This window comes from Carassius carassius, chromosome 4, assembly GCF_963082965.1.
Source record: "Carassius carassius chromosome 4, fCarCar2.1, whole genome shotgun sequence".
NCBI lineage: Eukaryota > Metazoa > Chordata > Actinopteri > Cypriniformes > Cyprinidae > Carassius > Carassius carassius.
The window spans coordinates 21,548,299-21,574,476 of NC_081758.1; the positions used below are offsets into that span (position 1 = coordinate 21,548,299).

Genomic DNA, 26,178 nt, shown 5'->3' on the forward strand with positions numbered 1-26,178 from the left:
CTCGCACTTGATAGTGCAGTGCTCTACCAATTGAGCTACAGGAACACTAATGAAATGATAATCAAAGTCAATAAGTATAGGATAATGTACATCCAAGAATCCAAAATTCTTTTTTTTTTTTTTTTTTAAAGCATTTTTAAATAATTATTGTATTGACCAAAAACATTTGTCTGCACAGTGTTTCTATCAAAACTCTTAAAAGTCCTATAAGTAAAGGCCATATTAATGTGACAAAATAGTATCGCTTCTTAGGCTAAGAATTTACATACCAGGATATCATCCACTTTAATAGATGGTACAGAGGGAGTGTTATAAGGGTACCCAGACAGCAGATGGGAGACTGAGATGTGGCATGCCAGTGTCTTTTCTTATGCTTCACAGTTTATACATTCTGTCACATCTGAGCCAGAACGCCACGCTGGAGTATCTGTGAAAAGTAGCTCTGCATCAACTCCCTGAGGGTGTGCACTAGTGTTAACATGTAAGATCTGAAGTTTGCTATAACCCAGAGATGTTTTCGTCCTCAAAAATATGTTGATACAAATAGATCTCACCATGTGCCGTCAACTTGAGAGGCTTGTGTCTAATGCAGTGCCAGCTGTAATTCTGATGCCTCTCCCACAGTCTACCACATTTAATTACTCATCCCACTTTTATTTATTTATTTATTTTTCCTAGTCCTGTAGCTGTGATGTGCACCCTTATATCAAAAAAGCTAATTTTTAAGTGAAATTATAATTATTTACATTTTATACATTTTATACTAAAAAAAATTACTAAAAAAAAATTTTTTTTATAACCAATGCTGATTATTTTAAATATAAAATACAGTAAAGAGAGTGATATTTTGAAATTATTATAACAGTTTAAAATAACTTTTCTATTTTACTATTTTAAAGTAAAATGTCATGTATCCCTGTGATGTGTTTATTCGTTTAATGACATTTATTTCTTTAGTGTTGAATAATCCTTCATAAGTCATTCTAATATGCTTACTTGCTGCTCAAGAAACATAAATACAATTCAATTTTAACATTGAAATCGTTCAATTCTCAATTAATATGTTATTTAAAACTCTCAAATGATGATCTAAGATCATTTCAAAAGCTTCAACTTCTTTAATTGTGTCTGTCCATATTTACAAAGATACATCAAAATATTATTCATATTGTGAAAAGCTCAAATTTTATCTTTATGATACGTTTAGTTTTTCTTCTTCCTCTTGCTGTCTAGCTATTCTTCAGAGTTTGGGGCAATGTATTGGTCCATTTTCCCTCTCTAGAGTGTGTTTGTGGTGAAGCTCAAAGCTCAAAGACTATTGACTGGTAAATAGCTCATGTATATTATAGAAACAATAAATCCTGTGCTGAAAACTGGGCGAGTGCTTGCTGTGCATTGTACTTATATGGGAGATCCTATCTGCAATTCAGCACTAATGAAACACGTGACACATGAGGATTAACTGCCAGTTATTAGTGATGGATCTCTTTTAATATATCAGCCAACATTAGTTGCCATATTTTCATTACTAATTCTGAGAAGCTTTATTGAGATGAATCTTCCTTCTATGGGTATTCACATCCCTCTTTATTTTGAGTTGTTTCTCAGTGCTCATCTTGTGAGTGTGTTGAATGAAAGTTGTACAGTGTTGGAAAAGCAGTGCAGGCCAGTGAGCCTGAACAGGAGCAGAGAGTCTGAGTCATGGTGCTTTTTTACCAGAGGGAAAGTGCCATGAGTGAACGCGAGAACATGGCTCAGAATTTCCATTAGAATTTATGCGGCGTCCACTCTGACACTGTATATATTATTATCAGAGATTACTTTCTTGTCTACATACCTTAATATTAGTTACTCTATATCTTGGTGTTATATGTACAGTGAAATGACCTGATGGATATGTCAAAAGTTTTTTTACAAGGTAATAACATAAATGCTTTGACTTTTGATTTTATTTTAGATCCCTATGAGGCATCACGATGTGTTATATGAGCAGACACTCGCCTCATAGAAACAGAATGTACTTCTATGTGTTTTGAAACCAATATTCTGCAGCCCACATATATTTACAGCTGGAAAATACCAGCTTCAGAGATAGCAGCAGTTGTGTCATCGTCTTGTTTCTGAAGTTCTGAGGCAAACCGATTTCAGTTACATCTGCCACCAAGAAAATAAGCAGGTGCGTTAGTGTGCGTATTTTTAACATTTTCAGCTGAATCATGCTAATAGATGTCACTTTAACCTTTAGGACTGAAGCCCACAGAACTGTGGTACTTCAGGGATGTCTAAAAAGTACTTTCTCTGTGCAAGTTTTACATCAGTTGTCAGGAAATATTAGATATTTACTTAAACTGTAGCTGTTTTATTGTATATTGACTGATTATATAAATTATATTAAATGTATATAAGAAAAATGTGTGTGTGTGTGTGTGTGTGTGTGTGTGTGTGGATCTGGGGCAGCTATGAAAACCATTCACCTTAACTATACAAAAAACAGCAACTTGACATTCTGCTAAATAACTCCTTTTGTGTCCCATCAGTAGAACGAAAGCCATATGGATTTGGACCAACATAAGGATGAGAAAAGACAGATTTTTCATTTTTTGGTGGACAGTCCCTTTAACAGTTGATGAAATGTAGTTAAACTACAGCAGAGAACATCATCAGTTACACTAAACTGTCATCTCTACTCTCCCTAATAAAACAGGCTTTCGTTTGGTATTGTTCTGTATTGACAGATGTCAGTGGTATCAGAAGACACTGACAGAGGCAGAGAGAAATATTACTGTCTAGCTCTTGGTCCAGTTGTCATGGCTACCGTTATGCTGTCTGGTGTTGAGGTTCATTATGTGTGAGAAATTTGTTCTGCTACCCGGTGTTCAAACGCAGTGTGCTGTCTCTCTCTCTCTCTCTCTCTCTCTCTCTCTCTCTCTCTCTCTCCCTCTCTCACTCTCACTCTCACTCTCTTTCTCTCTCTCTCTCTCTCTCTCTCTCTCCCTCTCTCACTCTCACTCTCTTTCTCACTCTCTCTCTCTCTCTCTCTCTCTTTCTCTCTCTCTCTCTCTCTCTTCTCCTCATTTGTACAGACAGTGTTCCCACTATGTGTGACCAGAATAATGTGCATTTTGTCATACAGGTGCTATTGTATCCAGAGAGAAATCAGTTTTTGCAAAAGAAAAAAGCCTCCGCTTGTATATGCCACCCTTGGACCGCAATAAATCATTCAGTTAGACATGGGATTTGATTTATTTATTTGTTTATTAAGTCATGTATTCATGTGGAGAGCTGAAGAGGTGGATAGACAGTGTAGGTACAGTCTGTAGGGCCGGTTGCCCTGGAGATGCTTGTCTAGCTGTGGGATGGGGTATTTCTTGATGGAGCAGCGCCTTTAGGTGAGTCCTGGACTGGCTGGGTGCACCTTGACAGAAAACTGGCTTTTGACAAGCAAACTGCACGTGTTATATCCATATCTGCCCTTACAGCTTGCAGTTAAATAATAATAATAAAAACAATTATTTAACTCAGACCCATCTTCTCATAGCATATAAGGTGTTAAATGACTATCAGTAATATGGCAAAGTCACTACACTTACGTTGTCACCTGTGGGAGGTTCTGAGTCACTCAATCATTTACATTTCTCCTCCACACTCAAGTGCTATGATGATTCAAGTGCAGTTTTCCCATCAGTCGACCTTTTCAAGCCTGCTCTTCATGTCTGTCTATTTAAAGATGAGAGCTAACTTTATACAAACAAGCAAGACATTTCAGTCAAATGAACTAATAAATGAGATACAGCATATGACTCATCTGCTTGTTAATAAAAACAAATTAGTTATTAGATAGATAGATAGATAGATAGATAGATAGATAGATAGATAGATAGATAGATAGATAGATAGAAAAAAACAACAATGATTTAAACTGTATTTTTTATGTCTGTAATAAAATATTAAAATGATAGTTCAGCCAAAAAAAATTATTTAGTCATCTCTTACTCATCCTCATTTCATTTTTTGGATTAAACTATCCCTATAATAAAAGTAAATAACAAAATAAACAATACAAACTCTCTAACCCCTTCATAAGGTACAGATGTCTGCCACCCAAAGGAACAGAATGAATGAATATGCCCAACTCTCAGAGCATTGCATAACATGGATTGACTTAAGTGTAAATATCAGTAAATATTCAGAGGAAAATCCTACGGTGTCTTAGATGTTAACTTGCATAACAACTTTCCTGAACAGTCTGTACACAAAGCAGGCTGAATGGAGAAATACCTTTAGACTGTACGTGACCTCAAAGGAGTGAGATTTCAGACATCAGTGGAGAGTCTCGTTCCCTGCCGTGTTAATGTAAAGCCTGATCTAGGGCCAAACAGCTGTATCCAGCCCACTTAGTCCTGCAGGCATGAGTGCCTGGGTTCAGTATGAGTGAAGAGCACATCCTGGGAAGTGAAGTGGGGCATAAGAAATAGAAATCAATCACTGTCTGTATTAGGTCACTATATGAATACACTGTCTACTTTTCTCAAAATCCAACTTTTCATTTGTCACATACTGTATACCATGTTTTTTTTTTTTTAGTTAAAAGCACAGCACGGACACACATTACTATACATTTACACAGATATAGAAGAAAATATGTATTTACTAGTAACATTAATAAAATTTTAAAGTCTTTTTTACTTTCTTAGCTCTATCTAAAGCTCTTTTTTTTAACTAATATATATATATATATATATATATATATATATATATATATACAGAATACACACACACACACATTCTCATATACATATATATGTATATATATACATATATATATATATAAGAAAGTAAAAAAGACTTTAAAATTTTATTAATGTTACTAGTAAATACATATTTTCTTCATATATATATATATATATATATATATATATATATATATATATATATATATATATATATATATATATATATATATATATATATATATATATATATATATATATATAATATCCACGGAGGCAGTTATGTTTTGGAGATGGACTGGTTTCTTGGACTGTCGCTTGAAGTGATGTATTTGTGGAGTGTGCGGGGCGGGGCGTATTTAAATTAGAGGCGGGGCTAATGGAACAGAGTAGAATGTCATGCTGCTCTAACCGGCAGACAGCTAAAGGATACTTTCACTCGGTAAGCTCCGTTTTCAATTTTGTATACCTTTAAAAATACAACTAGAACAAATATGTGCATGCGATTGACAGATTCTATCATTTCCCGTAATATTTCACTGTGAGATTTTTAAGGCTAGTCTGTTTTCAAAAACGTAAGAATCGCCGGAATTTGACAACTTGAGTAGCTCAAATAAATAAAAAATACCGTGTCAGTTTATAATTAATAGTAATGACTGATATTGATACAATAACTCAACATGTCTTTATAGCAGACCATGAGCATCAGGCTCAGTCTAAAACATTTGTATGGTCATCTTGTAAAAAAGTGCTTGTGACTCAAATGCTCGCTGCCTGCTGCTCAGAAGGTTTTGAAGAACAGCCGGAACACCGGTCTTGATTTCACCTCTGCTTGCATCTAATTTTAGGATGTTAAATCGCACCCTGGTGCAGGCGCGGATAATAATAATTACAAAAAAAAGAAAAATCTATTTTTATGCGAAAATACATAAAGAGGTCAGGCTTGTCTAACTGACGTCAGTCAGATATCACTCAGTCAGTCGTCCGTTATTTTTCATTGGTGGTCACCATGACATCATTAAATACCGGAGAGGGATACCGGAGACCGATGATGAGGTTTTGAGGATTTCCTGTCGGATGCGGCAAACCGGCATCATTGTCCTGCAGATATTGTAACTGGTTAGCTTCGGTGAATCTGTTTGTGATTGTATTGTCGAACACAGTATATATGCTATTGTGTGTATTTTAAAGAGCCGGTTTTAGTCAAACCGTAAAAGAGATAAAACAAGCCTAAATGCAACATGACATTCTTTTAAATGCATGTGTGTTTGTGTTTAAATCGCAACTGTTCTGTGTAATATTAAAGGGATAGTTCACCCAAAAATGAAAATTATGTCATTAATAACTCACCCTCATTTCGTTCCAAACCCGTAAGACCTCCGTTTATCTTTGGAACACAGTTTAAGATATTTTAGATTTAGTCCGAGAGCTCTCAGTCCCTCCATTGAAGCTGTGTGTACGGTCTACTGTCCATGTCCAGAAAGGTAAGAAAAACATCATCAAAGTAGTCCATGTGACATCAGAGGGTCAGTTAGATTTTTTTGAAGCATCGAAAAATCATTTTTGTCCAAAAATAGCAAAAACTACGACTTTATTCAGCACTGTCTTCTCTTCCGTGTCTGTTGTGAGAGTTCAAAACAAAGCAGTTTGTGATATCCGGTTCGCGAACGAATCATCGAACTGAATCGTTTTAAGCGGTTCGCGTCTCCAATACGCATTAATCCACAAATGACTTAAGCTGTTAACTTGTTTAATTTGTCTGACACTCCCTCTGAGTTAAAACAAACCAATATCCCGGAGTAATTCATGTACTCAAACAGTACACTGACTGAACTGCTGTGAAGAGAGAACTGAAGATGAACACCGAGCCGAGCCAGATAATAAGCCCTTTCACATATACAGACTTTTCCGGAATAAACGACCATCACAAACGAAGTAGTAGTGGAAGTATTTCTTGTTCCTTTTATGACTTTTGTCAATCTATTTGGGGGTCCGGCTAATCCTGTAGGTCTAAACCAGTGGATCTCAACCCGTGGTACGTCATGAAATCACATGCGGCACACCATGCCGAACACAATAAAAAAAATTATAATAATAACTTTAAGTTTTACAACTTATTTTAGTTTTTACATAGGTAAAAACACATAGGGTACAAACGAGAACTCGGAGCAGTGGAGAAGAGAAGAGTGCTGTACATTCAACTTTCGGTTTGCCCCGCAACTCACTTGAGGATGTTCAGCCCGTCTTTTTTCCCAATTCTCCAAAAACAGCTTATACTACTGTTTCAGCTATTAAAATAGTTCAGTTTTGTATGTTTTGTTTTGTATTTTGTATTCAGTTTTGGAGCAGTTTTTGATCGTTAAACAGGCCTATAAGTTTTGTTTTTAAAGCGGCCAGCACAGAGAGAGAGTTTACCTATGTTTAATCAGTTTAGCCTTCTCAAATCATCACGAATTGTCTAAAATAAAATCTAAAGATATAATCCAGTTCAAGCATGTAACGATGTTTTAACGTTAAACCCAGATACATGTGCGCTATATTGAATATTTTGTGCGGAGAGTGCAAGATAAAGCACGCTTTTTTGGGACATATAAGTGCCAGCGCGATCATAATATAAAATAAAAAAATATAAAATAAAGAAAACAAACATGCTTTCTGCCGTCTCGTCTTGAACAGGAGAGCTTACAAAAATAAGCCGAAACTAAGCGAATACATGCCTCACAGACATGATAAATGTGTATATATAGAAAGCTTTAAATTACTACTTAACGAAATAATAAAAACAAACAAACAAAAATCTCAATACAATTATAATCCGTATAGAAGACGCGTCTAATGAGGAGATGATGAGTCAGGCAACTTCATCCTTGGCACACAGACTCAGAAAACACTAGTTTATTAGTAAATAATTCAAATATATTTTTACTATTTCCCTCTGTCACATTCATGGTAATTACTTTTTCCGGTGCTTTGCGACATCTTTTGAACTCAATTTGAACGCAGAAATGTTTATCTGCGCTGACAGACTATTTGATATGAATTTGCATCAGCATAGATTTGTGAACGCACCTTTTCTGCAATGTCTCGCGTCTTACAGACTGCAATTTACAATCGCAACTTCATTGTGCTATTAATCCTTTCAAGCTGATTTTCAATAAATTGGTCAGCTCCCGACAGCATCGGGTGTTTTATTAATGGTGATTATTTGAACCAGTCGTCTATTACGATGTCTCTGTAACAAAAGCAGTTGCATGAATACTAAAGTCTGAAACAAAAATGAAACCATCATCAGAAGTACTGAACACGTATTACCCTCCATGTTTAAAAAATACGAGCGCAGCTGTTTAGAGGTTAATGACGTCACATAATTTACCGGTATTTTGGAATGGATGTGTGAATGGTGCTTTTCCGGAAAAAAGACGGAATGTTGTTGACTGTGTGAACAGCGCATTTTTGAATTTACCGGTAAAATTCGTTCTGGTAATTTCACGGCAATTTACTGGTATTACTGTGTGAAAGAGGCTAATGACTCGTTCACGAGTCAAGAACCGGTTGCATCGGTTTTCGGATCACCAGTAGTTCTTTCTGACAGTTTCAATAAACCGGTTGAAGAAAACGGTTCACCGGTTCTTTTGCGCTCGCCGTAATGGCGTCATTGGCGATCACTCCTAGCCTTCGGTTTACCCGCGCTCATAACATTAGCACAGAATCAGTTCAGAATCAATCACCAAAAGAATCAGTTCAGTTCAGACACTCTGTTTGTCGGTTTGCTTCACACTCAATCACACATGCGCAGTATCATCAGCTCCTCGGTTCTCGAATCGGACATGTCTGACAGAAACGGTTCTTGACTCGTGAACACCCGGCCAGTCATTATCTGGAGTCATTATCTGGCTCGGCTCGGTGTTCATCTTCAGTTCTCTCTTCACATCAGTTCAGTCAGTGTACTGTTTGAGTGCATGCATTACTCCGGGATATTGGTTTGTTTGAACTCAGAGGAAGTGTCAGCCACATTAAAAAAGTTAACAGCTTAAGTCATTTGCGGATTAATGCGTTAATACGGGTTTGAAACAACATCAGGGTAAGTTATTAATTACATAATTTTGCAAATTGGGTGAACTAACCCTTTAAGTCTTTTAGTGTTCCTCGAGCGAGCGGTCTGCAGTCAGTGTTGCCCAAACCACACGCTCAGATGATCAAGGTCTGTTCAGATCTACCCAAACCATTAATACACGTCGTTCACGGTACTGTGTAACATTAAAATCGTTCTTGGCCACTATGAGATATATAATTGAAGAATATTGCAGTGTTTTATTTTTGTCTGCTGCTTTTCTCTAATAATTATCTTTAACACTGACTGACTGCAGCAGAAGCTCTAGCCTCAAGTAATACTACACGAGCACAAGTGCTGCTGTTCTTTAGATCAGCACGGCTGTGGGTAGAGATTAAAGAAGTCATTAATATCAAGTAATTTACGTTTAAACACACACATTGGCCAATTAATTTGTATATTTTTGCGCTGTCAATGAAAATAGTTCTAAATGAAGAGAAGCGAAGCTTCAAGTGTAAACACTCAAACAGAAATCCTGAGTGGAACAATGCATAAGAGGAAAGCAGCGGGAAAGAGTTCCCTCGACTTCAAAGCGTTCTCTAATCTGTCAGCAGCAGATCCACTTCGGGTTTTACATTTCAAACTTCTGAGTGAGAAACCTACTCTGAGCGTTCATGGAGCTCAAGAAACACAAACGCTTATTACTTTATTGTTTACCTTGCTAATTTCCACTTTTGTTTTGTAGAGAGTTTGGTGGTTCTGGAAGGACTCTATCTGTAAATCAAAGCCATGGGGAAGGATTACTATAAAATCCTTGGCATACCTTCAGACTCTAATGAGGATGAAATCAAAAAGGCCTACAGGAGGATGGCTCTAAAGTTTCATCCAGACAAAAACAAGGATCCCAATGCTGAAGAGAAGTTTAAGCAGATAGCAGAGGCTTATGAGGTACTGAGTGACCCAAAGAAGAGAGTCATCTATGACCAGTACGGCGAGGATGGTAAGTATGGTTGGGTCCAAGTACAGAAGAACCACAGCCAAATATCTCATAACCTCATCAGAACCTTCTATAGCCCCTTTCGTACAGTAATACCAGTACATTGCCATAAAACTACTGGAACAACTTTACCAGTTAATACAGAATTTGTTGTTCACACATGCAAGGACATTCCGCCTTTTTACTGGTAAAGCACCATTCACACATCAATTTCAAAATACCGGTAAATTCTGTGACATCATTAACTGTAAATGACCTCTAAACGGCTGTGCCTCCTGGTGTTGTGTTTGTAAGCATCGAGGGGTATATGCGGACAGTGTTTTTGTTGATGTTTTTATTTTTGTGTCAAACGTTCACATTCATGCAGCTGCATTTGGCCAAGAGACATCGTATTGGAATTTAGTTATTTCTTTATCTTCCGTAAACAGAGTGGTGTAAATGCCTCATCTGCGTCAGAATGTTATGATTGGCCCAGAGTAGATGTCTAATATCAGTGCTTTCATCAACTTTAAAGTGCTTATACAGGTAATCTTATGCAGTGTTCACAGTACACAGAGCACATTACCGGTAATTCACTGGTAATATTAGAACTTCTCATACTGGTAAACTGGGCTATTTTTGCAAACTCTGCTTTTAACCCTGGGTAAAGTACGCTTCACACATGTAATTTAAAGTGGTTTTAGCAATGTACAGTAACCCAGATTTTAGGAATATTTAGTGTGAAATGTGAGATTATGAATACCCAGGATTCATTTTCAACCCCAAATTAAGTATGAGTAGTATGAAATATGAAACAAGCTAACACGGGATTCAGTTTTCCCATGTTTTAAAATGACCTGGCTTTTTGATATGTGAAAAGCCCTATTAAGTGTCTATCCAGCAGTCTGTTTGTAATTGGTGTTGTATTCATATTTTGAGTCTAAAATAGTGCTTAATACCAAAAAATATATTTTCTAAGAAAACAATACAAATGCTAATAACAACAAGACTTAACAACAAGTGTATTGATGATGTAACGGTCACAAAAACCATCACTGTCCGGGCCAACCAGAAGCCATGGATGACAGGGGAGGTCTACAGACTTCTGAAGACACGGAACGCTGTCTTCAGAGCTGGAGATTAGGTGGGCCTGAGAACAGCCAGGGCCAACCTGTCCCACGGCATCAGAGAAGCTAAGAGACAGCACTCCAGGAGGATAGCCCATCAATTCAGTGACAGCAGAGACACTAAGAACCTGTGGCAGGGGATACAGACCATTACGGACTACAAGCCCCCACCACGGACCTGTGACAACAACATCTCTCTGCTAAATGAGCTGAACACCTTATTCGCTCGCTTTGAGCAACAAAACAGCACCACTGCACAGAAGACTCCACCTCCTCCCAGCGACCAGGTGATGACGCTGACCCCAGACAGCGTGAGGAGATCCTTCAGCAGGATCAATGCACGCAAAGCTCCGGGCCCTGACAACATCCCAGGGCATGCACCACATCAAGTCTGCCCTCCCCCCTCCCTGGACCCCTTCCAGTTTGCATATCGGTCCAACCGGTCGACCAATGATGCCATCTCCACTACCCTCCACTCAGCACTCACACATCTGGACAAAAAGGACTCATATGTCAGAATGCTGTTCATTGACTTCAGTTCAGCATTCAACACAATCATCCCTCAATACCTTATTTACAAACTGATCCAACTGGGGCTCAACACTTCCCTGTGCAACTGGCTGTTGGACTTTATGACTGGAAGACCTCAGGCAGTACGAGTTGGCAGCAACACATCCAGCACCATCACACTGAACACTGGGGCCCCCCAAGGATGTGTGCTGAGCCCCCTCCTCTTCACTCTGCTGACCCATGACTGCACACTATCACACAACTCCAACCTTTTTATTAAGTTTGCAGATGACATGACTGTGGTGGGTCTCATTAGCAACAAAGATGAGACAAACTACAGGAGCGAGGTGAGCCGCCTGGCCGGGTGGTGCAGTGACAACAATCTCTCTCTGAACGTGGAGAAGACGAAGGAGATTGTTGTTGACTTCAGGAGAGCGCACACTCAGCACGTTCCTCTGACCATCAACAGTGCGACTGTGGAGAGAGTGAGCAGCACCAAGTTCCTGGGTGTGCACATCACAGAAGACCTCTCCTGGACTGAAAACACAGCAGCACTGGCCAAGAAATCACAACAGCGTCTCTACTTCCTCCGCAAACTGAGGAGAGCCAGAGCCCCACCCCCCATCATGTACACCTTCTACAGAGGCACCATCGAGAGCATCCTGACGAGCTGCATCACTGTGTGGTATGGCGCCTGCAACGCGTCCTGCCAAAAGACTCTGCAATGCATAGTGAGAGCAGCTGAGAAGATCATTGGTGTCTCTCTCCCCTCCCTCCAGGACATTTATGGAACCCGTCTCACCCGCAAAGCCCTCTTCATCGCAGGTGATCCCACCCACCCATCATACAGCTTCTTCAGCCTGCTACCATCAGGGAGGAGACTGCGGAGTCTCCAGGCCAGGACCAGCAGACTGAAGGACAGCTTCATCCACCAGGCTGTTAGGAAGCTGAACTCACTCCCGAACTTGCCCCCCCTCCCCTCTTCTGCCCCAGGCACCACTGAACTATGAATTTTTATATTCATATTTAATGAATATAAATATTTAATATTTTGATCTAGATTTTTAGGCTTTAATGTTAATGTTATCTGTGTGCACCAGGGTCTGAGAGTAACGCAATTTCGATTCTCTGTATGTATGTACTGTACATGTGGAAGAATTGACAATAAAGCAGACTTGAACTTAATGGACCCAGGCACAGTTCTGTGTTTATACCAGATAGGATAACCCTTTGTCGTGGCTCATGTGGCTAGACCACTGTTCTTTATACACTGTCAGTGCAGCCTTACCACCTCTGCTTTTTTTCCAACAATCAAAATAACTCCCTCACACTGCAGGACAAATGCAAAAACATGGCACTGTTCCAAAACAAGAAAAATGTTTGTTGAAACAAAGAAGGATTTGAAGTCTTCCTACTTATCCACCTCAGCTGTTATTTTGATTTTTTGAGAATTAGGCATATGCAATATTGGACCCACCGGTGGGTCCCCAGAGTGGATGTGGTTATGTAAACTCTAGGCTAGATGCCACACTAAGCATCTTTACACCTGCCAATTCCTCCTTTAGTAATGTTACTCATTGATTTTGCAAGGAATCCCTTTATGTTTTAGAGTCTTAGCATCATTTCTTTTTGTGCAGCGTTGTTCCATAATGCTTGTAAAAAAAAAGAGCCATTAGGTCCAGTCAAAAGACTGTGGCAGCAGCAAGCTAATTTGACTCTATAAACAGATTCAAACTGTGGAATTGTTTTTAAATCTGTTTTATAAGATAAATGAATCTGATGACCCATTTAACCATCCCTTAAATAGTTGTTTTGGCCTGAGGAATTCATTGAAGTTGCAAAGAATGAGGTGGAAACAAGTTTTATAAGATGTATGCATTAAGTATGACTGATGAGTTGGAGATGTGAAGTTGGAAGATGAGTCATCTTGTGTCCTGATCATTAGAAGGAGTACATATGTTACAAGCCATCAATCGCCCACCCTAACATGTGGGTATTAATGTTTTTTTTTTTTTTTTTTTTTACAGAACTGAAAAGCACAAAATAAGTGATTGTTGATTCTAATTGACCTGTTCTTTCTGTACTTCTATTTTTATGAAGATTTTTTTTAAGTGAACCTCAAAACAGTTCAGACACCAGAGTTTAAAGAGCACATATACGCCATGCTATGGTCTTCCACTCATTCCACCCGATTCCAAAACAGTTGGGACACTGTACAAATTGTGAGTAAAAAAGGAATGGAATAATTTACAAATCTCATAAACGTATATTTTATTCACAGTAGAATATAGATAACATATCAAATGTTGAAAGTGAGGCATTTTGAAATATGCCAAATATTGGCTCATTTTGGATTTCATGAGAGCTACACATTCCAAAGAAGTTGGGACAGGTAGCAATAAGAGCCTGAAAAAGTTAAATATACATATAAGGAACAGCTGGAGGACCAATTTGCAACAAATTAGGTCAATTGGCAACATGATTGGGTATAAAAAGAGCCTCTCAGAGTGGCAGTGTCTCTCAGAAGTCAAGATGGACAGAGGATCACCAATTCCCCCAATGCTGCGGCAAAAATAGTGGAGCAATATCAGAAAGGAGTTTCTCAGAGAAAAATTGCAAAGTGTTTGAAGTTATCATCATCTACAGTGCATAATATAATCCAAAGATTCAGAGAATCTGGAACAATCTCTTTGTGTAAGGGTCAAGGGCAGAAAACCATACTGGATGCCCGTGATCTTCCCTTAATAAGTGAAGTGACATTCAGCCAAGTATGGTTACCCATACTCAGAATTCGTGCTCTGCATTTAACCCATCCAAAGTGCACACACACAGAGCAGTGAACACACACACACACACACACACTATGAACACACACCCGGAGCAGTGGGCAGCCATTTATGCTGCAGTGCACGGGGAGCAGTTGGGGGTTCAATGCCTTGCTCAAGGGCACCTAAGTCGTGGTATTGAAGGTGGAGAGAGAACTGTACATGCACTCCCCCCACCTACAATTCCTGCCGGCCCGAGACTCAAACTCACAACCTTTCGATTGCGAGTCCGACTCTCTTACCATTAGGCCAAGACTTCCCCTCATCTTCGGGCCCTTAGACTGCACTGCATCACATACAGGAATGCTACTGTAATGGAAATCACAACATGGGCTCAGGAATACTTTCAGAAAACGATGTCAGTGAACAAAATCCACCGTGCCATTCACTGTTGCCAGCTAAAACTCTATAGGTCAAAAAAGAAGCCATATCTAAACATGATCCAGAAGCGCAGGTGTTTTCTCCAGGCCAAGGCTTATTTAAAATGGACTGTGGCAAAGTGGGTAACTGTTCTGTGGTCAGACGAATCAAAGTTTGAAGTTCTTTTTGGAAAACTGGGACGCCATGTCATCCGGACTAAAGAGGACAAGGACAACCCAAGTTGTTATCAGCGCTCATTTCAGAAGCCTGCATCTCTGATGGTATGGGGTTGCATGAGTACGTGTGGCATGCGCAGCTTACATATCTGGAAAAGGCACTATCAATGCAGAAAGGTATATCCAAGTTCTAGAACAACATATGCTCCCATCCAGATGTCGTCTCTTTCAGGGAAGACCTTTCATTTTCAAACATGACAATGCTAGACCCCATACTGCATCAATTACAACATCATGGCTGCGTAGAAGAAGGAACTGGATACTGAAATGGCCAGCCTGCAGTCTAGATCTTTCACCCATAGAAATCATTTGGCACATCATAAAGAGGAAGATGCGACAAAGAAGAACTAAGACAGTTGAGCAACTAGAAGCCTGTATTAGACAAGAATGGGACAACATTCCTATTCCTAAACTTGAGCAACTTGACTTCTCAGTCTCCAGACGTTTATAAAAAGAAGAGGGGATGCCACACAGTGGTAAACATGGCCTTGTCAAAACTTTTTTGAGATGTATTGATGTCATGAAATTTAATCAACTTATTTTGCCCTTAAAATGATACATTTTCTCAGTTTAAACATTTAATATGTCATCTATGTTGTATTCTGAATAAAATATTGAAATTTGAAACTTCCGCATCATTGCATTCTGTTGCATTCAACAAATAGAAACAGAGGTTTTAAACATTTAAAACGATCATAGAGGTGTTAAACTGTTCAACTGTTTTAATTTTTTTGACTCTTTCAAACCGTTATACTGATACAGTAAAGTAGGTGTAAACTCTTAGTAGTGTAGAGTTCAAAGAATCATCTTGGAGTTAACATCCACTGGTATTGGTAAAAAGGTCCAAGTGGGTTGTGTGTCAATGTACTTGCTTCTTTTGAGAAAAAAAAAATACATTTATTGTATGCAGTAGGACATAATAGTTAAAAGTCATTCTATTTTTGTGAACACTTTTATAGAAAGTGACTTAAGTTTTATCAGTCTTGAGCAGAATTTACTCTTTGGCTCATTTACCAGTGCAGTCCTAAATCCACTTTTCTCGCAAGGCTGTGGCAGACTCACTAAGTTGGCAATGCCCTTAATAAGGCTCCATCAATCCTGGATATACTCATGAAATGACATAAAGCTATATCCTTTTAAAGACTTGGGTGTCATAACTGAAAGTCAGTGTTTACTAACCTCAAACTGTCACAGAAGATGCTCACCTGTGGAATTAAGATGAATCTAAATAACTTGTAAATGCAGAAATCCCTGATGCAATGTTCCTCCTGTGTATTTCCATCCAGGCTTGAAAACAGGTTGCACAGGCTCATCTAGTGGACAAGGGACTACATATCACTACACCTTCCATGGGGATCCACATGCCACCTTTGCTTCTTTCTTTGGAGGCTCCAACCCCTTCGATATATTCTTCGGTTCTGGACGCCAACGGGGAACCACCAATGGCACTAGTGACCATGTTGGCGATCATGACATGGACATTGACATGGATGGAGATGATGATCCTTTCAGTTCCTTCAGCCACTTTGGCTTCAATGGTATCAATGGTTTTCATCACGGTGGAGGTCGAAGACATCGTAACGAGCCCCTTCACAGCAGCCGAAGGAAAGTACAGGACCCTCCGGTGGTACATGAGCTTAAAGTGTCTCTAGAGGAGATCTTTCATGGATGTACCAAGCGGATGCGAATCACTCGGCGACGGCTAAACCCAGATGGAAGGACAATGAGGACAGAGGACAAGATCCTTAACATTGTTATCAAGAGAGGCTGGAAGGAAGGGACCAAGATCACCTTCCCCAAAGAGGGTGATGAGACACCAGAGAACATTCCTGCTGATATTGCATTTGTACTAAAAGACAAAGGGCACCCACGCTTCAAGAGGGATGGATCTAACATCATTTACACAGCCAAGATCGGTCTTAAGGAGGTATGTACTCTTCATCTTTTGGATACAGTTTGTTTTCAGGCCATTTGGTTTCAACCTTTTATTTTCACTCAAAGTATATTGGTTAATAGCCAGAAATAATACTCAGTTTTTTTGCACCTGTGTGATTTTTCCCACTCTCTCTTGGCATTCCCTGACTGCATGTCAAGGCAGACTGGGTTGTTTTATAAGTTGGATTCTATAGCCCAAGAATAGACTGAGTTAGACTTAGATTAGACAGGTCTCAACACTAGACCACCCTTTGGCCTTTGTGCCCTCAATTACATGGACTTACAATGTAAATTAATGGGCATCATTTGGTATCAACCTATCTGTGCCCTACCATTTCATTATGAATCATATTATTGCATAACTTTATAAAGTGTACATAAATATACCTGAACATGCCCAACCATATTAATCTACCATAGCTAAAGGACTCAATAGGACACATCATGCTTGGTGACTGTAGAGTCCCTCTATGGCTCAACGTCATTGCTGATTTACTCTCTCTCCCACTTCAGTGTGAAAGCACAGGAATGTCATGGTGCGGTGTCATACGCCAAAGCAGTGTCCTTTCTTTGAAAAAGCGAGTTGAACCCACCTTGAAGAGTTGAACTACGCAGATAAAATTGTCATGTGACTAAACTAAACAAGTGTTTTTTTCAGGTTGCACATGGAATGTTCATTTGCAAGTAAAGTCTTTCTAATAATATAATGTCCACAGCAAACAAGCAGGTGAAAATAATAACTGTAATCGAAAAGTTAGATTTCTGTGAATTGTATTTGTGTTTTATCCTGGCATAGTTTTAATTATGAAAGTTAAGGGTGTTTATGACAGCCGGACAGGATTCAATAAAGCTCCAAAAATTCTGTCCCAAGTTCTGTCCCATCAAATGCTGGAACATGATGCTTTTAAAAATTTTAAATATTTTATTAATGTCGGCTAGCTGTAATGGGATTTTCATGGGCTGTCCCACTGAGGATAATAACTACAGTCTACAGTACCTGTATATATTTGTGTTTGTCTAGTGATTTAGAAAACCACTGTCAGTTAATGCTTTACATTGACAGTGACATCAGCAGAAATAGCTTTAATGTCAGTCTTGAATGAACATGATGTGTTTCAGAGCACCAGTGCGATTAATGGTGAAAATATTTTCGTTTTTCTGTTAACTTTACTTTTTGACAACTTTTACTTTGCAGCTCAGCCAGACCAGTCAATCAATGTGTCCATAAAATTTCAAGCTTTACAGCGAAAAGAGCATTTTTCGCCTATTTAATGTCAACCATGATTTAAAATATCTGAAAACATCTACAGTTCCTATTGTTTTTTTGATCAAGGTCTCTTTTATTTTCAAAGATAACAAACAACAGATAAACAATATTCACATGAAATAGTCAAGTCTAGTTCCTGTAAATACAAACAACCCAAACAGCTCCCCAATGCCCCCCACCCACATGTACTGGACCCCAACAAATTATCATGCAACCAGACATACTCAGATATGAGTCTGCAGATTCATACATATATAATTCAAATATCTAAATAAAATAAAATGACATCATCAATAAATAATAAAAAAAAAATATATATATATATATATATATATATATATATATATATATACATACACATATGCATTGCACACACATAGACATGTTAATAGCTGCCGTGCCTTCTACAAAGGAGATAAAAGGCTGCCAGATTGTATAGAATTTTCTAGTGGACCCTCTTACAGTGTATCAAATTTTTTCTAAGTGAACATAACTCATAACCTCCCTAATCCATTGGCCATATGTTGGGGGGAGAGCATCTTTCCATTTGAAAAGAATAAGCCTCCTAGCCAACAAAGAGCAGAAGGCCATCATATTTAGGTGGCGCCCAGTAAAGGTGGCATTTACCGGAGCCACACCAAACAATAAAATCAAAGGAGATGGTTGTATTGTTCTTCCACATATTTCAGAGAATGCCTCAAAGATGGACTGCCAAAAATTATGCAGCTTAGGGCACAACCAAAACATGTGTAATAGTGTGGCAGGAGCCTGTCTGCACCGATCACACGTAGGATCAATACTCGTTTTAATTCTAGACAATCTATCCTTGGTCCAGTGAAGACGGTGCACTATTTTAAATTGAACCACAGCATGTCTGAGGCATATAGAGGATATATATATATATATATATACGCTGTATAATTTTTTGCCAGGTTTCTTCTGAAATCGTTTCATTTAGGTCTGTTTCCCATTTAATTCTAAGGCAATCGAGACTATTCAAGTTATACGTATTGAGCAATGTATAAATTCTGCCTATTACTTGTTTTATGTTAACTTTACATTTTACAATTGTTTCAAGCAGAGATTCAGAAGGCCTCAAAGGAAAACAGTCAGAGTTAGAGGCCACGAAACCTCTAAGCTGCAGATACCTGAAGAAATGCGATTTATGGAGTCCATACTTCTGTTGCAATTGTATAAAGCTGGCAAATCTATTCCTAATGTAGAGGTCAGATAATGTACCTATCCCATTTCCTGCCCAAACACTAAAAGCTTCATCCATCATTGATGGGACAAACATATGATTCTTTATCAATGGTGCATCAAGTGAGAGATCAGTGAGATTAAAGGTCCTTCTAAACTGATTCCATGTTTTAACTGAATGGATAACAACTGGATTGTTGGTGAAGGCTGAGATAGGCTGTTTAAAAGGTAGTTTGGAACATAATAAAGCTGCTGGGGAGGTAGATCCAATGGATGTCCTCTCCAGCACCATCCAATCAGTACTATTGACATCCGTGAAATCATTTCTCAACCAATACAGCAGTGCCCTTATATTAGCAGCCCAATGATAATACATCAAATTTGGAAGTGCCATACCACCCATTGCACGGGGCCTCTGTAATATATTTTTATTAATCCTGGGCTGCCTTTTATGCCATATAAAGGATGTAATCTGACTGTTTAAATTGGAAAAAAAAGATTTTGTTAGATAGAGAGGAAGAGATTGAAACAAATATAAAAACTTAGGGAGAATATTCATCTTATTCGTATTGATCCTCCCTCCTAAGGAGAGAGGCACAGGGTCCCAACACTCAAGGTCTTGTTTAAGGCTGCTTAAGAGGGGATGATAATTAGCCTTAAAATGATCCTTGTGGTTATATGTGACCCATATACCTAAATATTTAATTTTTTTAGGACTAAATTTAAAAGGGGTTACAGTGCCTATTTTAACTGTCTGCTAATCATTTCTGAGATGTTTTCAGGGCAGTGATTTACTTTTAAAGGTCTTGCTCATTAGATGCCCAGAATGAAACTTGATAAGTGCAGTGAACATCACAAACTGTTTTGCCATCTGGTACCATCTTATGCATACTGATGGCCACTTGCCCCACAAATTTTCATCTGCCTGTTTATTGTAGACACATTCAGAGCAGAGGACAGATTTAGCATGGATCTAGACTGTTCTCAGGGACACATTCCCTTAAATTCAATATCACTTTTAATTTAGAGATGAAAACCCAAGGCACTGCTTTAATTAGAGGTCAGAGTTTCTTTAATTGCCTGCTGGTAATGACCATGGGTTTATACAAGAGCAAGACAGCTAAGGTCCTTGTCTGCCCATTTCCATACCCATCGGAAGTACTAAAGATCCCTAGCAGCGGTGCTGAGAAAAAACACTTGGCCACATAATGCCATCTGTACAGTGATGCTGGATTATTCAAGACAGCTCTGAATGTGATCTTGCATCAGTTAAGTTAATTAGTTAATCTAAGCACAGTGTCTTAAAGATGCATTAGGAGGTAGTGCACTAACAGATGCATTCTTTATTTAAGGTTAGCATCACTGTTCCTCATGTAACTTAAGTACTAATAGCACAATAGTGGTTGATGCTGCACTGCCATCTATCAACGTGGATCATATGATCATTATGTAAATTACACTAGTACTAGTTTTAGAAAACAGTCTATATAATAATTAATTCCCTACCTTTCCAACAAAAATATACACAATTTAAGCATCACTATTCAGGATTTTCTTTGTAATCAAATCTTTACACCTTGTTAATAATAATTTCTTCTTGTTTGTAATAAGGTATTTCCCCGTTGTGTCAGCTGGTAAAACATGACAATAACATGTTAATAATAAGCTATAAAATGCAATTATAAATTGCTTTTCCCATTTGCAAACTACACTACTGAGCTGGCATTCCTATAGAGGCGGCAGCCAAAGAGCATGGGGATTCTCTCCATTTAGTGAAACACAGCAGATCACATCATTTCAAGATGGTGAAATACATTTAGAGGTGACCTGCATCATATATAATTAAAATAATTATGCAGAAAACTGTTATGAGTACAGTTTTCGTGTCAAGTGCAATTTAAATAAGCACCAAACTACTAGGGCTTGGCGATAAAACGCTAATGATAATTATCATGGCATCATTTAACATGCAGTAACACTAAGGGGTCGTTTACAAGACCATGTTTTCAGCCCAACACTGGAAACTTTTTATGCATTTTTCCTGTTTGTTTACATGACAACAGCGTTTCTAGGGATTGAAAATGCATATTTTTGAAAATGGTTTTCAAAGTGCAAGTTTTTGAAAACGCCACCGTTATCGTTTCTGTGTAAACACCCAATACGGGAATCTTTGAAAACGGTGACGTCATGCACATGCGTAGTACATGTTAGGTATCTAGACATGCGCAGTACGTGTCAATTCTAAAGGCAAGTGCAAATTTCTTAGAGAAAAACATATTATTAATATTGCAGCCTGCACTGCAAACGTTGCTGAAGATATGCGTCATAAGTGGCTTTGTAATTATGGATGTAGCCTATGTATCTCTCTAGTGGAAATATTGAAACTGTAAACTTCATACTGCTGTCCAGATCAGTGACAAACCTTTGTCACACCTAGCTTTGCACCATAACAGCATCTATTTTATTTTCAATATCCTTTAACAAGACTATGTTCAGCAGCAGTCTTAGTTTAATTCTGCTGCAGTTCTGACATGAACTTTGGTTGTTTAATTGTAGTTGCTGTTTGGGAAACATCAGCATTAGCCAGAGTTGAGGAGATGCCTGGCAACTTGTCATGGTCAACTGTTTTGTGAGAGCATCAGCTACTCCCTTCTTTCCATGAATCCCATGGCTCCCATCCCCCAGCCCACACCGCTGCTGTCTGTAGGAAGGAGCTGATGTCATGGCGAACACATTTTCTCATCCCTTGAGGCAGCTGCAAAGCAGAGCTGTTTGGCAATATTTGTGCTTGGTATTCACAGAAAGTTTAATAAAAAGCTTTTCCAGCATAAGCTCACATAAAATAACTGTAGGCTCTTCACTGCACACAGCTAGGCTTTAATCTTTAAGCCTCGAATTGATCTATTTTGTCTTCCTGATATATTCATTATCTGGATATTTTTTAAGGAATAGTTTAGCCAAAAATGAAAATTCTGTCATCATTTACTCACCCTTAAATGGTTACAAACCTGTAGGATTTTCTTTCTTCTGTTGAACATAAATAAAGGTATTTTAAAGAATGTGAGTAACCAAACTGATCAGGATGGTTCAGGTGTCCACATGGTCGCTGACCCCCATTGACTTCCATAATATGGAAAAAATACTATGAAAGTCAATGAGGACCAGAAACTGTTTAGTTACCAATATAAGAAGTATAAAGTTATATGAAGTTCCAGAAGTAATTATAGGAGGATCTAATCATATCAATTTCATTTCAGGGATTTATAAGTGGCTGCTTTCCTTACTCCAGTGACAATTACTCTAGCACAACCTGTAATTCTTAGCACCTTTTATTTATTTATTTTTTGCTTAAAAAAATCAAGCAACTTCTGATTTGAGACACCACAGCAATTTATGTCCTCAGCTGATTTTTTGGTTGCTTCATTAGCTCTGTGAAATGAGAGCAGTGGCCAAAATTAACTTTCTGTGCACTCAGCTACCCCTTCTGTAGCATACACACACACACTTACTTGGACATCCCAACATGCTTGCCCACATTTATAATCCAAGTCCGAAATTCACAGATCTTGCATGAGGTTTTTTAATCAAATGTGAATCAAAATATATTTAATATATTTGTTTTCTATTTAATCTCTCTACTTGAATAATCATAAAACTATTTTAATTTTATGTACACTGGAGGTCAAAAGTATGGTGAAATTAAGATTTGTAATGTTATTGAGAGTTTCTTATGCTCGCTATGCTGTATTTTTTATTAAAAAATACAGTACGAATGGTGCTGCTTAATAATGTTGTGGAAACCATGATACACTACCATTCAAAAGTTTGAAGTAAAAAAAAAAAAGAAAGGCAATTAATACTTTTATTAAGCAAGTATGCATTAAATGGATCAAAAGTAACAGTAAAGACATTTATAATGATACAAAAGATTATTTTATCCTTTTGAATGTTCTTTATATTTTTTGTGGAAACCATCATTCATTTTTTCTGGATTCTTTAATAAACAGAAAGTACAAAGCAGTTTCAACTACTGAACTGAACTATAATAATAATTAGAAATATTATTTGAGAACAAAGTCAGCATATAAAAATAAGCTATTTTAAACTGTAGTAATATTTCTATATTGTTTTTTACTTTATTTGACATCAAATAAATGCCGCCTTGGAACACATGAGAAATGTCTTTCAAAAACTGTAACAATGCTATGGTAAAAACCTCTTAAATTATTAAAGGGAAGTTATCCTTTATACAGTGAAAATCTGAAACACATCTTATTGAATATTAATATCTATTATACAGTAAACATTTTGGAAGTGCTAAAGAAAAAAGTAATATTATAATTTAATATTAGGGAAGTCGTGGCCTAATGGTTAGAGAGTCGGACTCCCAATCGGCACAGGCACAGGCACAGGGAGCACATGTACAGCACATGAACAACTCCCAATCGAAAGGTTGTGAGTTCGAGTATCGGGCCGGCAGGAATTGTGGGTGGGGGGAGTGCATGTACAGCTCTCTCTCCACCTTCAATACCACGACTTAGGTGCCCTTGAGCAAGGCATCGACCCCCCAACTGCTCCCCGGGCGCCGCAGCATAAATGGCTGCCCACTGCTCCGGGTGTGTGTTCACAGTGTGTGTGTGTGTTCACAGTGTGTGTGTGCATTTCGGATGGGTTAAATGCAGAGCACAAATTCTGAGTATGGGTCACCATACTTGGCTGAATGTCACTTCACTTTCAATTTACAGTAACAAAAAAACCCAAACATAAATTGACATTGTCAGAAATTGACATTGTCTATGTGATGCTTTACATTTGATGGTTTATCATTGAAATAGCTATTTGTCTTCTTAGTTTTTCTTATCCTTTATGTACATTGCTGGTTTATATAACTTTTTTATGTTAATGTTTATAGCATTATCTTTGTTATGTTGTTTTTTTTGTGTATTTATGTGTATGACACTGTGCACCTTCCATATAGTAGTATTTACCTCAGCTTGTGTAAAACTCTTATTTTAAACACTCTATTCGGGAACTTTAAATATTTTACATACTTTTGAAAATCCAGCGTTTAGTTGATCCTGCTATAAAGTTAAACAACATATTTCAGATATTTGGTATATTAACATTATTTCACTTAATTATTATTATTTATTTTTTTTCATTCAAGTTCAAACTGTAACACTGAAAATGTTGCTTACTTGCTCCCATATTTTTTTAAGTAAAGTTCTGACAACCACTACTGCCAACCAACCAGCTTTTACCACAAATTGTATTGATTTTTTTTTTTTTTTGAACAATTTACCATATATATATACACACACACTTGTATATATATACTTACTATAAACTATATACTGTACATGTGCTCCCTGTGCCTGTAACTTCACAGAGGCATCTTACACTAGGTCTCTATATTGCCATGTAGCATAAGCACTTTGTGCTTAAGTGTTGAAATACCATCAACGGCTCTCGCATTGACTTCACTTTGCTTTTTTTTTTTTATAGGCATTGTGTGGCTGTACAGTGACCATTCCCACCATTGACAACCGAGCAATCACATTGCCCTGCAACGATATCATCAAACCAGGCACAATCAAGAGACTACGTGGAGAAGGCCTACCTTTCCCAAAAAATCCATCTCAACGCGGAGATTTGATAGTGGAGTTCCAGGTGCGCTTCCCAGACAGAATACCACCCCAGTCCAGAGAGATCATCAAACAGCACCTGCCACAGTCTTAGAGGAAGCTCACTGGAAACATTGTATGGTTACGTTTCTCAAACACGTTTTCAACAACAATACAGATGCTGAATTCGAAGAGGGACAAATATGTCATAAGGACCAGAGGCTCATTTGAAATTTAGTTACAGTTTTACTTAATTTATTATCAAATTCTCTGGACATGTGGAACGCTGATTTTTGGGATGTTGAAGTAGTTTGTAATGCCAAGGCCATGCCTTATAACCAGGACTTTATTTTTAGAAAACATTTTTTTTATATAATTTCCAGACAAAGCAGACAAAATGACTGATTTGTTGAATGGAAGGTTAATAATTTTGTTGTAATGATGGAGATGAGGACAGCTGGCTATTGACTCTGGAGTTGGATGTTGGTTATTTTGTAGCAGATTAAATTCTCTTCCCTTATAATATTCGATAATCTCGTTTTAAAAGAAGTATTCTGTATAAGACAACTAAAGTGTTGGAGACTTCCGAATATTTCGGATTTTGAGCACCAGCAGAGCCATTTGGTAACTATTTGATATATTTCCACCCCCTCAGCAGTCTACAGGTGCTTTCTGGTAGTTCTTGAAGTACGAGGTACGGACAATTATGGTAAACCTTTGGTGGGATGATTACAGGATTTTTGAGTGCCTTAATGTGGCTCAAACCAGCTATTTTAGTTTTATTAGCATAGATCTAAGGATATCATTAAAACACAAATACTAATTCAATTATTTTGTCATTTCTATACCCAAAAATAATGTATGGCAGTAACCATCAAAGGGATAGTTTACCCAAAAAGGATCATTTGGTCATGTAGTCATCTTCATGTTGCTCTTCATATATGATGTTATTGTTTCTGTGAAACACAAGGAGTTGACAATAGGCAATATCTTATATAGACAAGTTATATATTTTAGGTTATATTATAATTATTTGACAAATCACATGGATCATACAAAAAAAAAAAAAAACCTTTGACCTAGACTGTCAAGTTAATACGTACACAACATTATACAGCTTGGTCTGACAAATCGTCCTTGCTAACAGTTATTCATCATTTCATTGACTGAGAGAAGGAAACTTTCAGTGAATAAAAACTTCTGTGAAGAATAAGTTCTGGTCTGTTCCTGTGTCAGGTTGTTCTGCCAAAGTTTGACAGCTGTGGTCAACAACAGCTAAAATACCACCTCTTGTGTTGTGGAAAAATAACCTCATTTTCACATGTGGGCAACATAAT

At 37.9% G+C, this 26,178-nt stretch overlaps 1 protein-coding gene and 1 long non-coding RNA gene across 4 annotated transcripts in view; one reads left to right on the forward strand and one right to left on the reverse strand.

Moving 5' to 3' along the window:
- Positions 1 to 12,318, reverse strand: part of LOC132139489 (uncharacterized) — a 64,560-nt gene extending 52,242 nt beyond the window's left edge. Inside the window, exon 1 of the long non-coding RNA XR_009433634.1 lies at positions 11,640 to 12,318. This is a non-coding gene — a long non-coding RNA (uncharacterized LOC132139489). The remainder of the gene's footprint in view (positions 1 to 11,639) is intronic.
- On the forward strand, positions 5,748 to 25,396 carry LOC132139488 (dnaJ homolog subfamily B member 5-like). Of its 3 annotated transcripts, none has more exons than XM_059547869.1 (4): positions 5,748 to 5,849; positions 9,527 to 9,781; positions 16,102 to 16,742; positions 24,723 to 25,396. In XM_059547869.1, exons 2-4 carry the CDS (start codon positions 9,571 to 9,573, stop codon positions 24,954 to 24,956), a joined length of 1,086 nt encoding a protein of 361 aa, XP_059403852.1. In that variant the 5' UTR covers positions 5,748 to 5,849; positions 9,527 to 9,570; the 3' UTR covers positions 24,957 to 25,396. The 3 variants fall into 3 exon arrangements, with proteins under 3 accessions (XP_059403852.1, XP_059403854.1, XP_059403853.1); XM_059547871.1 differs by lacking the exon at positions 24,723 to 25,396 and adding an exon at positions 21,774 to 22,531; XM_059547870.1 differs by lacking the exon at positions 24,723 to 25,396 and adding an exon at positions 17,264 to 17,620.
- The last annotated feature ends 782 nt before the right edge of the window (positions 25,397 to 26,178 follow it).